Source organism: Apis mellifera, linkage group LG3, assembly GCF_003254395.2.
Source record: "Apis mellifera strain DH4 linkage group LG3, Amel_HAv3.1, whole genome shotgun sequence".
In the NCBI taxonomy this organism is placed as follows: domain Eukaryota; kingdom Metazoa; phylum Arthropoda; class Insecta; order Hymenoptera; family Apidae; genus Apis; species Apis mellifera.
The window spans coordinates 10132716-10147827 of record NC_037640.1 but is presented as its reverse complement, the minus strand read 5'-3'; the positions used below and the strand labels follow the sequence as shown (position 1 = coordinate 10147827).

General features: G+C 23.7%; 2 protein-coding genes across 7 annotated transcripts in view; one reads left to right on the top strand and one right to left on the bottom strand.

Moving 5' to 3' along the window:
- Positions 1–464: 464 nt before the first annotated feature.
- Positions 465–9822, top strand: LOC410094 (protein RER1). Of its 4 annotated transcripts, none has more exons than XM_006567949.3 (7): positions 465–703; positions 1633–1716; positions 1881–1985; positions 2061–2157; positions 2351–2568; positions 2786–2859; positions 9575–9822. In XM_006567949.3, the coding sequence occupies exons 2-7, from the start codon at positions 1642–1644 to the stop codon at positions 9591–9593; spliced, it is 588 nt and encodes a 195-aa protein (XP_006568012.1). In that variant the 5' UTR covers positions 465–703; positions 1633–1641; the 3' UTR covers positions 9594–9822. The 4 variants fall into 4 exon arrangements, with proteins under 4 accessions (XP_006568012.1, XP_006568009.1, XP_006568010.1 ...); XM_006567946.3 differs by lacking the exon at positions 9575–9822 and adding an exon at positions 5609–5935 and having other exon boundaries at positions 467–703; XM_006567947.3 differs by lacking the exon at positions 9575–9822 and adding an exon at positions 5609–5776 and having other exon boundaries at positions 468–703; positions 2786–2915.
- Positions 7171–15112, bottom strand: part of LOC413829 (diuretic hormone receptor) — an 86788-nt gene continuing 78846 nt past the window's right edge. For 2 of the 3 annotated variants that reach the window (XM_016911383.2, XM_016911384.2), the window contains 4 exons: positions 13497–13616; positions 10377–10562; positions 8488–8642; positions 7171–7711 (listed from right to left, as the gene is read on the bottom strand). In XM_016911383.2, coding sequence (XP_016766872.1) covers positions 7567–7711; positions 8488–8642; positions 10377–10562; positions 13497–13616 — 606 coding nt within the window. In that variant the 3' untranslated portion in view covers positions 7171–7566. The remainder of the gene's footprint in view (positions 7712–8487; positions 8643–10376; positions 10563–13496; positions 13617–15112) is intronic. The other variant, XM_397268.6, reaches the window with a different exon arrangement.

Here is a 15112-nt window from a genome sequence, read left to right as displayed (position 1 = left end):
ATTACTTATTCATTATATTTTTCTTGTTATTTTTCATAAATATAAATTGATTAATTTTATATGTTTATAAAATAATATTTTATAAAATAAATTTAAGATATATAAGCATTATATGATTATATATGATTATATAAAATATAAGAATACTCGAATATTAACAGAAATCTTTACATAATTCAATTTTGATTGTTTAAATTTTTTAATAAAAATACGATTTTAAATTTTTCATTTATAATTAAATTTACATTTACATTATATTTATTAAAATTTACATTATATTTATTAAAATTTTCATTAACAATAACATTATTTTATTAAAAAAAAGGAAATAAATATAAATATAAAAATAATTTTAAATTAATTAATATTTATTCCCATTTATGAGGAAGCCATTTTGTTGTATAAATTATATTTATATATTCGATTGTAATTATGTGTTCTAAAAAATTGAATTGGTAACTTTAATTTAAATGTTTTACCAATCATAAATTGATGTAAATTATCTCATTCGTTACATAAGAATCAGATTTAATGGTGTCTAGTTTTATGACACGATATCAGAAAGATAAGTTGAAACACCTTGCAAATTCTATAGTACGTCTAATCATAGCATGCCATTAATGTTGTGACGTGTTATTTTTTTTTAACTAAATAAACAGCGAATTAATCGCGAAGATTGGCTGAAAACGTACAAATACCTTAGGTAAATGTTATTTATTTTTGTTTTATCTGTAATTTACAATTAAATTTCGGATAATTGTAAAATGAGGAGGTTATGTGCACATCGTTCAGTTTATTTCATGCTATTGAAAATTTATATGAAAATATTATTAATATTTTAATTAAATCTTCTTAATTATTTAAAAAAATGTTTTGATAAAATTAATAAATAGAATTATGAAAATTAATATAAATTTTAAGTTAGTGTTTGATAGAAACATTTGATCAAACTATTATTTGGGAAGACTTATATTACAGCAATCTTGTTCCGTTTTAATAATTGATTTTAATATTTCGATATATTAATTTCTTGTATTATCAAAAATTGCATTTATAAATAGAAATTTTATAAATATAATATATTCGAACGTTCAACAAGTATTTTTATTATGATTACATTTTTTATATTATTTTAGTTTAAAATTTTTTAGAATTAATTATACAATACGTTATACAATTTTATTTCTAATTACCTGAAAATATATTTAATAATATAACAAAAAATTATATATTATAATTTTATAATTAAATATCTAATCAAATCTATCAATATAAATAGAAGTTTTTAATGTTTTTTTTTAATAAAGTCAATAAAATAAAATATAATTCTGATTTTGATTCTGATTTTTATTTTATTTTATTTTTTAATTTGTAACTTTGAGTACATTATTTAATATCTGATTACTTATAATAAATATTTACTTTTTATTTATTTTTTAAATATTTATTTATTATATATATTTTATTTATCTACAATATTTAGTTTAATATAATATATAAAGATATATTTATTAATAATATATATATTTATTGATATAAAATGATAGTTTTATATATTTATAATATTTTTATATATTTATAATATTTAGGTGATATTTAAGATTCATAATTAAAATAAAAATTTTATCGTAGAAAGGTAAAATGATGCAAGATGAGCATCTGGGTGGTCCTGCAAGACGAAATGTTTTCAGTCAAGCAATAGGAAGAATATCACAAGTATGTATTCAAATTTTTTGAAATTTTATTATTTTAATTTTTTTTTTATTTTATAAGTTTTAATATAATTTTTATTTTTTATAAGTAATTTTTTAAATATTAACAATATTCAGCATTATTAAAGACTTCAATTTTAGTAATGTATAAATATATTTATATTACAGTTATATCAAAGATATTTGGATCTTTGGACACCTCATGTAGTGTCAAGATGGGCAGTTGCTTTATTTCTAATATTTGTTTTTTTCTTGCGTGTATTTTTATCAGAAGTAAGTTATTATTGTTTTGAAAATGAATGATTAATTTAAAAAAGTTCAGATATATTTTTATGCTTATATTTTTAGGGATGGTACATTGTCACATATGCATTAGCAATTTATCATCTAAATTTATTCATAGCATTCCTTACTCCTAAAATTGATCCTGCAATGGATTTTGATGGTGAGTGTTTATCAATAATATTTATAGAAATTACTATTTATTAATAATATAAAATTAAATAATAATGCTTCAAAATTTCATATAATGATTATAATTTTAATAATAATTTGATTATAATTTTATGTAATTTTAATACTTAAAACAATTTTAATTTTATTTTCACAACAAATTTTTAACAGAAATTTTTTAATAGATGGTGAAGGACCAGAGTTACCTACAAGATCTAATGAAGAATTTAGGCCATTTATTAGAAGGTTACCTGAATTTAAATTCTGGTATTCTGTGATGAAATCTACAGTTATTGCTATGATATGTACTATGTTTGATTGCTTCAATGTACCAGTATTTTGGCCCATACTTGTTATGTATTTCATAACACTATTTTGCATTACTATGAAGCGTCAAATAAAGGTAAAACCGTATATTATTATAATTTGATTTGCAATATTTTTTTTATTATTTTAAATTATTCATTTTTTTTATATAAATTTATTAAATTTATAATATTATAATATATATACATAAATTTATAAATATAATTTATAAAATCGATTATTTATAACATATTAAGAAAAAATAATTATGTAAGAAAATTTATTAAAATATGTATTTTAAAATTTATTTGCAGCATATGATCAAATACAGATACCTGCCGTTCACTCATGGAAAACCAAAGTACCAGAATCACGAGGATACCTCGAGGTTAATACCTTCAAAGTGAATAGGTGTGAAGTATGCTTGTTGATGGAGGTGCATAAGTGTGTAGATTTCTATTTTCCCAATATCACAATGGAAAAAAAAATTTTTTAAATTTAAAAGCAAATAGATTCTTTTATCAATGACATTACATATGAATAAAATCATTGCCTTGTATAAGGAAAGGTTTAATCCATGAAAGATGTAATACTAAAAGTATAATATTATGTGGTATATAAACTGAATTGTCGCGTAATATATTTGTATTATAAAAACTTGTATAAAGTATTGTTAGGTTATATAAAGTGGTCACGTAATAATATGAACAATACAGCAATTGTTAATATAATATTAAATTAACATTGAATGTAAAGAAAACAAAAATAATTCATACATGTAAGGTTCGTAATCTCAATACTAATATCGTTTTTTTCTTTTTTAATACAGTTTTCGTTATGAACATTTCATGTAGAAGAATTCTATTGTTTCTTACATCTTTCCTTATATATTTAAATTTTATTTGAAATTTATCCTGTTGATTTTATCATCTTAAATTATCAAAAATAGTGAATACAAATTAATCTTTTTTTCGCCAACAATAAGAATATATTTCAAATTGATTAACTTTACAAATTTTTTCTTTATTAAAAAGAAAATCGAAATCTTTCCAACTGCTTATAGTACATATTATAATTCGTGATAGATGGCATTTAATTCTTTCTATCAAACGGATTTATTATTATGAAACAATTTAGTCCAATTTAGTTTAATATAAAACATAAGACATGCTGTCTTAATGAAATTGTGTTCTTACAGTGATAGACGTATATTAAATGATAGTTTAAAACAACACATTTAATGGAATAACGCATACCATTTATAATTTTGCTTTAATTTGTTTCTATATAAATTTGTATATACGAAGTTATTTAATAAACATTCACGGATCATCTGATGCATAGTAAATAAATAATAAATAGCGTTATTAAAAGGGATAATTTCTAAAGGTCCAAAGATCATTTTTCACATTATGTTATCACAATGTTTTATATCAATTTCACAAGTTAAAAGAAATTATATTATTTCTATTTATTAAAATTTATAAATATATATTGTACTGTATTTAAATATTGCTCAAAAAATTTTCGAATTATTTTATGATTTTTAAATGTGTTTGTTATTCATTTTTCTAATATTTTTTAATCGTTTTTTAATATCAATGACTTTGGATTATATCAAACTTTAATATATATAAAGTACAAGCTTGCTCAATTATATTTGAATATCAAAATAAAGTTTTCAAGACATATCAGGTACCATTTCTTCGATTTTTCATCTCATAGTTATTTAATAATAATTATCTTTTTGGATCTTTGGACAAAATTTAAATCCCAAGTAACGTTCTTGTTACCGGGCATAATATTACTTTGTCTTTTATACATATATATATATCTTTATATATATATATATATATATATATATATATATATATATATATATATATGTCATATTTTTCCAAAGATAGTTAAATCATTATTTCATAATATAATGTCGATCATAATGTAATGCTCTTAAAATTTTGTATAGCTACATGCACACGCATAAAATTTTGTGTAACACCATTTTATAAATCTTAATAGATATAAAATATGGTAATCGGTCATTTGATATCATTAAATAAGATAAAATTAAAAATTTTGCGATATGTACACGAATTTGGGAATATAATGATGCCCAATGTTTTACGGAAGCGATTGTTAATACGTATTTACAATATATTTTCGATACTCAACAAAGCTTTCTCGCAATGGAGTCAAAATAAATAATGTTTTCATTAACAATTTGTTATAATAATAAATATTTTTTCTCTCTTATTCAATCTTGATACGTAATATTTGTTTTATAAATATTTTATTATATTAATTTTATTTATTTTTTCTTTATTTTATAATATTTCTAAAACGAAAAAAAAAAAAATATTTAACATAAACGAATTATATATTTTTTATTGTAACATAGTTAAGTTTTAAAAGTTTTTATTTTTTCAACAAATGTTATTTGTTATTGTAAATTTTTAAATCTTAATTATTAATAGATAATGTAAATACTTGATAATGGAAAAGGAGAAATTCTTGTATTTGTTTTTACGGATATATAAATTATGCTTTAACTTATTTAAAAAAATAATTTGACAAAATTTTTAATATTTAAAATTTTTAAGATTGTTTTTTTTTTTCTATGTAAATTTGCACCAGAGATATCAACACATACTACAGTATGGATGAATATTTTTTCGAAAAAGAAATTTTTCACGATTCTTTTATTTATTCACCTTTTTTTTCAATTGCAAACAGAAACTGGGTAAAATAATTAGAAATAGTTTTAATAATAGTTTAAAATAATAACTTTTTATATGATCTATTTATATTATAATATATTTATAACAAACATATATCTATCACATGTATCGAATGGTATTAATAAATTTTAAAACGCATAATTTTAAATACATTAACATAATTTATTCATACCAATATATATATATAAATTTTAGCCAGTTTTATTTGCAAATTTTTCTCAAGGAATTTTTTTTTCCTTTTTCTTTATTTCATATTCATTTATAATTTACTTTTTTTAAATATTATCATTTAAATAAATTGTCGACAAAAAGATTGTACCATGTTCTGGATGATGAAGAAACAAAATGGATGAAAAAAGAAAAAAAAGAATTCTCACAAATTTTTCTTTTTTACAGGAGTCCCCCCGTGGAAATTTGGTGATGGGTGTCGTAGAAATTTAAAACAGCGAAATTGATTTTCCTCCGAACACGAAACGCGTTCGCGTTTTTTTCTTGAGCCTGAACATTACGTTAAAATGAAATAAAGACATTAAAGAAAGGAAAAGAGAGAAAAAAAAAAAAAAAGAAGGAAAGAGGAGAGATACGAAGGGAAGCGAGTGTGGAGGGTGGCGAAAAGGGTGAACGAATGGATGAATGGATGCGTGAATGGGAAAGAATGAGAGGGCATCTTTTTCCTAACGCAAATGATAATTCGAAATAAAAATGTTAACTCATTGCCGCATACCTTAGGATCTTTTTTAATTTCTCCAACCATTCCTTACGAATCGATATATACATACATATGTCGCAAAATTGATGGTGTAACTCAAGGGGTGAATCCATCCACACTACTGATCAAAAGTTTAGAATTGTTAATTTGTATAATTAAGTTAATACATCTGATAAAATCCAAAAATTTAAATTAATATATTTTATAATGAAAAATTTTTGTTTATTTAATTAATTAAATTAATTAAACTTATTATCGATATTTATTGTAATTATAATCGTGATATTTATTTTAAAATAATCCAGATAAAATTCAATTGTGTAAGAATTATGAATTATCTTGCAAATTAATTTTTGATTTCTTTTAATTTTTTGTAACATTGTTATTTTATCGAGAATTATGTATATATAATAATAATTTATTCAGAATAGACGCTTTAAATTTTTGATTCATTTTTTTTAATACAGATTCACCCCTTGCATCGTTAAAAATTCGAAAAATATTTTTATTTTCGCTCGTCCGTTTATTTTTCTCTTTTATTTTTCTCTTTTATTTTAATTCAATTTTTAAAGAATTAGAGATAAATTTAAAATTATTTTTATTTCAAAGATTTATTAAGCATTTTTTTTTTTTTTTCATTTGTATTTTATAACAGAAATCAAAGGGATTAAACATTTTTTAGATGGTTTGTTATCTGACAAAAAAAAGAAGCAATTTTATATTTTATATTAAATGTTTTGATACAAATATTTTTTTTTAGGGAGATACAGATTGTAAAGTTAATTAATTATTGGTAATCCTATAAATATATATGTATATGTAAATATATTATGAAAGAAAGGATTGATTGATAAAACTAAAATCAACGAAAAGGTTGAAAGAATTGAATCACTTCATTTGAAGTATCGTTTTATTGTATTTGTTTTCGGATATTTTTACATATGAATGAAATTAAATCAATATTGTTTTATTAAATTTATTGCGAAAATGAAGAAAACAAATATATATATATATATGTATATATACATACATACATATATATAATGTACTCATCAATTCACAATCAATTTGTATCATAAAATATTTGTAAATTAAATGTGATTGTATGTAAAACAAAACAAAAAAAATGATTCAAGAATCTAGTAAAAATTAGTTTTAACTGAAAATGAGAGAAAATGAAAATATGAAAAAGCAGGCACATTACATATAGCATAAGCTATAGTAAATTAATAAATAAATATTTTCACACATTTTTTTTTTTCGATTCTTTCATAAACAATTCTTTAACAAGATATATACGTTTCAATCTTTTCCTCCTTCAGTTACTATTCCCTTGCTTTCATCGCTTATAACATTCACAATAATTAATTCACTTTCTAATCCATATTCCTCCCTGCAACTGTGAAATATTAAACATATTTTTTTAACTAATAAACAACTGGTTTCCCATCTTATCAGATAGGTTATCGTTTCACTCTCCAAATATCGGATTAAAAAAACGGAAACAAAGAAATAAAATAGAGATATTCTTTCAAGATGTTGAATTTCGAGTATCTCTTTTTCAAGTGCATGCAGCTTGAATTATTTCCCCACGATTAATCGATTCTTCAAAGTAAATTATTCCATTATTGGATCGAAATCATCCCTATTCGTTCATATCCTCCGAGATCGCCTTCTTCGATTTATCTAGAAACGTGGTCGTCGAGTTCAATCCAACAACGGTCGTGGTCGTCGTCTCGCTTACAGACGAGTCCCTTTTTCTGTACGGGTTCGATGGTGGACAGTACAATCTGCAAATTGAACCGTTAACGAAATCCAAAAACGTCTAAATATATTAAATCGTCCCCATTTAAGCGTTTTAACTTTTCATATTATATTCTATCTGTACAAATTTAAACTCAAAAATTACAATTATTCGTCGCGAGTATTTTTTTTTTAATTTTAATTTTCTTCGAGCGAAAGGTGTGAATACATTTGAGAATAAAACTTTTAAAGAGTTTCTCTCGAGAGTATTTCTTACAAATGGACATTGCATTGCATTGCACAGAATTTAGAAATTTCCACCAGCGAAGGATAATTCTCGAGAATTTTATTCTCGAATATATTATCAATCTTTCAAAAGTTGTTTGTTTTTCGCAAGTGGACGATTAAAAAATATTATTATTATAATTTTTCGATGCAGAGTCCATTGACGAAAATTTTTAATTCAATTTTTAAAGAATTAAAGATAAATTTAAAATTATTTTTATTTCAAAGATTTATTAAGCATTTTTTCATTTGTATTTTAACAGAAATCAAATTAAACATTTTTTAGATGGTTTGTTATCTGATAAAAAAAGAAGCAATTTTATATTAAATGTTTTGATACAAATATTTTTTTAGGGAGATAAACTCTCGGAGAGGAATTCTTCTTTTTTTAAGGAGGAAAGTTTTACTTTCAAATGTTTTACTTTCAATTCGTGACCCAATATGAAAATATATTCCTTTCGAACGAAAATTGAACGACGTCAAAAGAGGTTAAATGAGAGTTAAGTGATTTATTAGACGGATTAAGGGAATAGAATACCTTATACTCTCTGTTCTTGAACGGGGAGACCAATTGTTATAATACCTTCTTTCTGTGTCCAGATCGCGGGCCGTGGTCCAACGTTCGATGTGGCTTTTCACCGTGTTTCGTACCTCGGTGTTCAGGAAACAGTAAAACAATGCCACGAACAGTCCCTGAAAAATGTTAAATATTTCAATTGTGATATTGGTGATTCTAGCATTTCTATCATTTTTGAAGGAAAATTAATTTTTGACTTTTTTTTACTTGTCGTGGACTCTGTGTCTTTTTAATCAATTTGTTATCTGTTATTAATAGCGTTCTATTACAGATTGAGAATGGTTGGAAAAGTTGAAAAAACGGAGAATTTTGGAGTTTCGAATAATTAAGATTAATTAAAATTTGAAATTAAGTCGAGAATATTAATTGTTAAAAATTTTTTTTCATAGAGATTATTATCAGAATATATAAAATATTTTAACTTTTTTATTCCAAGGACTCTTTATTATAAATACATATATTTTTATTTTTTAATTTTTTTTTGTCCATAGAATTATTTTCGAATTGTTATAAATTTTTTTTTAATACGAAATTGATATGTACAAAATTTTTTTTTGTTCTTGCAAAGAACAAGTTTGAATTTTAATGCAAAGGAACAGATAGTATGAAAGAAGAAACTTTGTAAAAGAGATATTACGATAATTTGGTGATATGTCTATAAAATTATAAGTTTGTGAATTTTATATAAATCTTCTTAGAGATAGTACTTATCTTCTCAAATTTTCTTAGAGATAAGTACGTACTAAGATCTATGAGGTTTCAAAATTCGCCATTTTAAATGAAATATCAAAAGAATTTATGGAAAAATATTTGAAGAAGAAAAACTCGTTTCCAATTAAATCATGGAGAGAATAGAAATTTTCTTTTAAAATGAATATTATTTGAATTATCAAAAAGCCCTCCATCTTAGCAATATTTTCTTGAACCTTTTCTTAAATTTTCTTTCTCTACTTAATTACTAATTTTCCAACTGCTTTCTTTCTTTATAAATATTTAGTTATTATGTTTCTTTATAAAAATTTCAATGTATCTTTTTCTATTGTTTCAGAGAAAAATCTTGGCGCTAACCTAAGGAAAAAAAAGGAATCCCAAAATCAGGAATTAAAATTTCATAAGTTTCAAAACTTAAACAACAACGAATCAGCACAAATTAATGTTTTCCCCAAATCGTACGACTTTGTTGTAAAAAAATAAAAAGGAAATCAATTCTCGATTATATAAGATACGTTCGTGTAAATTCTCACTGATAGAAAGAAATATTGAAAAAATAAAAGATTACATTGATTTGATAATGTACAAACGTGTTAAATACAAATTGTAAATATCACAACATTTATGAATAAGTACAAATAATAAATATACGAAACATCAGTATCAGTATTAATTAGTACAAATATATTACAAATATATAAAAGAAAAAAAAGTATTAAACCATTGCAATTCACGAGAAAACAATCTTTGAAAATTTGGATAACATTAAAAATGGTTGATTTTAATTTTTCCCTCGAAATCGACATTTTATCTAATATACCTAAAATCCTTTAAATTAAAATTAATCTTCCAAAAAAAAAAAAAAATAAGAATCCAATAAATTGAATTCCTTAAATTTTTAAAAACCAACGAACGTGGACAAAATTGTCTTAAAATCGTCTTCTCTCTATTAACACGGAACGGAAGATAAAGAGAATTAAACAACGATCAAAGAGAATTCTCAAACAGTAGATTCACGTTTGATCAAAGGTGGAGGGTAACATTTCGCGATGAGCGCACCCATTTTCTTTCTGAATTTTTCGCCCTCCAAGCGAGGCGAAGTTTTTGTAACGAGATATACTTTTTCCTGGTCGCATTACCTGGGAAGAAAGTAACACGGCTCGAGCGTAGGAGAATGCATTAGCAACCTGACCCTCGGTCGGCCCTGTTAGAACCAGCACGTAAGTCACCCCGAGGAGCGGTATCAGAACCAGCAACGCTTTGCTCGCTTTCCTGTATTGCTGAGTTTCCACGTTCGTCGCGGACCAGAGCTTCGTTATCAGCACCTGCGGGGAAGAAAATTTTACAAGGGGACAAAGGAAAGGTAGTAGAAGAGGAGAATAAATTCTATAGAATGAAATTTGATTTTTGGATGGACTTTTTTAAAAATACTTGGCAATCTAAAAACTAGAACTAGTTTGTTTTTTTTTTATTCTAAAGAAAAATAATAGAACAAATAATGAATTCAAATTGATTTTTGAGAATCATGAAATTCGAATTGGAAACTATGGATATTTGAAAGCTCTCCTAAAGCTGGAAAGCTTATTTAAAAAAAAAAAAATGATAAGTAATTAGAAGTATAATTTTAGAATGATTATTACAAGTGAGTGATAAAATGATAAAATTAAAAATATATTATCTATGAATAATTAAGCTAAAGTATTTAAAAATTATTGAACTAAAGAATAATTATCTTCGTTTCAATTAATAAAGATAGAAACAAGAAATTTATTTTTGATCTTTTAAATAAAGAATAAAATATAATTTTCAGATTAATTGATAATAAATGCTAACTATAAATATAACTTTATATAAATGATTAAAAAATAAATAAGATTTAGAAATGGAAAAGTATGATTTATTTATTTATACATAAAAAATTATAGAAATTTTAATCCAGAAACAAAGAAATTAATATATTATGAATTGAAATTTAAAAACTGTATTAATCATTATACATTGTTCATTTTTTTAAATATGTAATTATGTATTAAATGTGTAAATATGTATCATTTAAAAAAATATAATATGAAAAAGAAAATGGAATATATTTTTATAATTATTTTATTCAATTTATTGTTTAATGTGCATGAAATAACAAGTTCTTTTACGTTAAATTTAAATAATCTTAAGATTTAGAAACTTGTAAAACTATTACAATTGAAAAATGACGTAAAAGACTTAAAAATGATGTAAAAATATTATGAAAACAACTAATAAATCCCATAGAAATATAAGTGCAATTTTTCTTGTAAAAAAATATGTAAGTTGTAACGTTAATAATTGTAATCAATTGTTGATGATATATATTAACTATAAAAAATATAAAAGTTATTAAATAATTGATAAATTATAATAGAAAAATCATTTATCGATATCGATTTTGAAATATGTATTTAAATTTATCTGTCGTAACCTCGCGCGCGACGTACGCTTAACCTCGGAGAAAGAATATTACGGCTTAACATTCAGTTTGTCTCGAACTACCGCGAGTGACACATCGATTCTATCGATCCTTTCAAATTGAAAATTACTTTTCACTTGTAATTTATACATATAATATTAATTATAAATTAATAGAATTGTTATATCGTTATTTATTTATTATTTAATTTATAATTAAATTTTAATTTTTAATTTATTTTAATTTTTTTAATTTTTAATTTAATTTCAATTTTCAATTTTATTTATTTTATTATTATTATTAATTCTCTTTATTATTAATTCTTCATTTTCAATTGAATTCAATTTATAATTTTGATTTTTAATATATTTTAATTTTTAGTTTATTTTCAATTTTTAATTTCAATTTTCAATTTTATTTAGTTTAACTTTTAATATTTTATTTTATCATTAATTTACATTAACTCTTGATTTTTAGTAGAATTTCGAATTTCGAATTTTTTTAATTTCTTCGTTATTTTTTTCCCTCTTTTTTTTTGAGTTTTTATAATTGTTTTTTGTTGAACATTTATTTCTTCTCTTGTATTTGTTTTTTCTCTTTTTCTTTCTTTTCCTTTTAGCAATGATTGGAGTTGCTATTTGTAATGTAAATTCAATAATTAATTAAATTTTTCTTATTTCATTTTAAATAATGAAATATATTTTTGATACGAATTAATCTAAATCTAAAGATCTAAAAATATTTAGATTTATTTATACATAATATTTATTTCTTATTTGTTTTATGTCCCTTTTATCCATTGTTTTAATTTATTTTTCACGTTTTATGTTTTTCTAATTCGTTCAAATTTAATCATTAATTTTTAATAATATCTTGTTTTTATTTTTTTACTTCAAATGGGTGACGAGACCTGGTAATTGATCGATTTTTCAAAGATTTTTCAAAAATTTTTAGAAATCAAGTTAAGAACTAATATATGTAATCTAATCTGAACTTATATTATTTTTTTTAGATACGTTGATTATTTAAAGTGAACAATAGATATTATTTTATCAATATATTTTATTAATGTTGTGAAACATCTTGGAAATGTCATGTGATAACTATTCAGTAGAAAAGTTATATTTTAAAATTTTAAAAAGCGATGCCAAGCTATTATATTCATTTACATAGAGATGGCGTTAATAGTTCATTCTATCCTATCTCTATCTTTCTCCCACTATTTTCTATTCTTTTCTTCTGTGTTTCATTTGCGGCACTCTGAAGATGGCGCTGATTTCAATAATTTTAATCTATTTCCATCCTTCTCACTATTTACTCTCCTTATTTATATTACTTTCATCGGCAACACTTTAGATGGCACTGATTTCAATATTTTTCCATCAATTAATTTTATTTTTCTTTCTTTATTTACTTTCCTTATCTATATTTAATCCTCAAATTCATACACTTGAGAGATAATATCATTTTCCAATTGAAAATCCTAAACATATTCCATTGAATTTATATACCTTATATATTTTGACATTTAAGTAATCGAATGGACAATTTTTTTATTTATATTTTAAATTTCCTAATGTTTCATCCAATTTCAATATTAATTTTCTATTATCCTTATAATTATCACGCGATATAAATCCTGTTAGAATAATTTACGATATTATTGTAACGTTATTTTATCATTATACGTACATATATTTCAGAAACATTTCAGAATTCAAAATATAAATATCTTTTCTCGTATCATTGTCCTTTATCACTCGCGTTTGTTTCTCTCATTCAATGGATCGAGATCGGGAAATTCACACGTACTCACCCACATTATCATGAAGAGGAACACCACGTTCACGCAGAGAACCAAAATAGCTGGGGCTTGGTAAAACCAGTCGTAAGCATGCGAAACCATCCAGGGACAATGTTTGCCTAGCGCAATGTCCTGTGAACATCGTAAGTTTCATTTATTAGCTGAAACTGGGCCAATTCTCGAGTTTAATTTTACGGGGGGGTAAACACGTTCTTTCCCTCTCGTGGTGGACGCGAGAAACATCTTTCTCGATGATATTTCATCTGGTTAACCTCAATTATTTTCCGAGTGTGTGTTGGAAAAGTCACGTCGCATGACGAGAAAGAGAAATACAATTGTACAACGAGTATCCACGAGTTTTCTTTGAGAAAATTAAAGGTGAGAGAAGTTGTTGCATGATGAGCTCGTGCAAATTCGAAATTCAATACAAGTGATACAAGTTATTCAATTATTCAAACGTCAGATTGTTAGGAAAATTTTGGACAGATGAAACGTGGAGAAACGTTTATCAGAAGTTATGGAAGTTTGTAAATCGATCAATATAAATAACATTGAATTGGATTAATAGATTTATAAAAATGGATTTTTATTTAGAATCGAGATGGGAGAAGTTGAATCGGTTTGAAATAATTTTTCAGAGGTATGAAAAAGGAAACTTTTATCTCTACGGTATTGCTTATAAATATATAGCATAGCGATGCATCAACACTGCACCTTCTTCCAACTCTATAAAACTTAAAGTTGTGAGAATTCAAAGAAATTTGATATTGAAACTTCTGAAACTGAGAGACCCCGTCCCTCGAGTGACTCATGTAACATCGTCATCTTATCGTGTTATGTTATACCCTTATTCAACTTTATTTTTTATTAAAAATTTCATCGATATTTCTTCGCTTTTTATTCGTGTAAAAACGTAAGAAAAGTAATATTGAGAGATCATCAATGCTGAAACTTTTTCCTATCGTTATTATTATTATTAATTTTTAATCAGGCAAAAGAAGATGAACGAGATGATCATCGATCAAATTCCCCTTCCACGTATATAAAAATGATATTCAATTTATCATAATCTCCACATATTAAGTATATATGAGATACATGTATTATATCACTTCACAGGAGGAATTATCTCTTCCTCTTCCTATTTTCCATCGATTTCTTTATTCCTATTTTCTCTTTACGTCACATTGTCATCATTGTGGATCGCGTCTCGAGATTTTTATCCAATATTTCCCGATACTAGCACCGGAAATTGATACGTCGACAGAATCCCTTGGATTTTTGATCTCTTTTTGATGCATAAAATGTGTTATTTTTCTTATATAAATTTACGATATTAAAAGATCCCATTTCCCCTTAAAATTTTCTACATAAGCTTCTTTTGTAAAACGTGTGGAAACTGTTTTTTTCCTTTTTTGATTCAAGATCGATTTAGAGATTCTACATGGAAAAGTTTAATCACTATTATATACAGTCTTTCTGTATCTTTCAATATTATATCCTGATTCAGAAGAGAATTATTAGAAGATTAATTATTCGAAAGAATCTCTCTTGAAGAATTTATTGTGGATTTTATCAGTTTGAAGTAAAAATTATTAAGGCCATGTAAAACTTAAAACTTGTGCGAC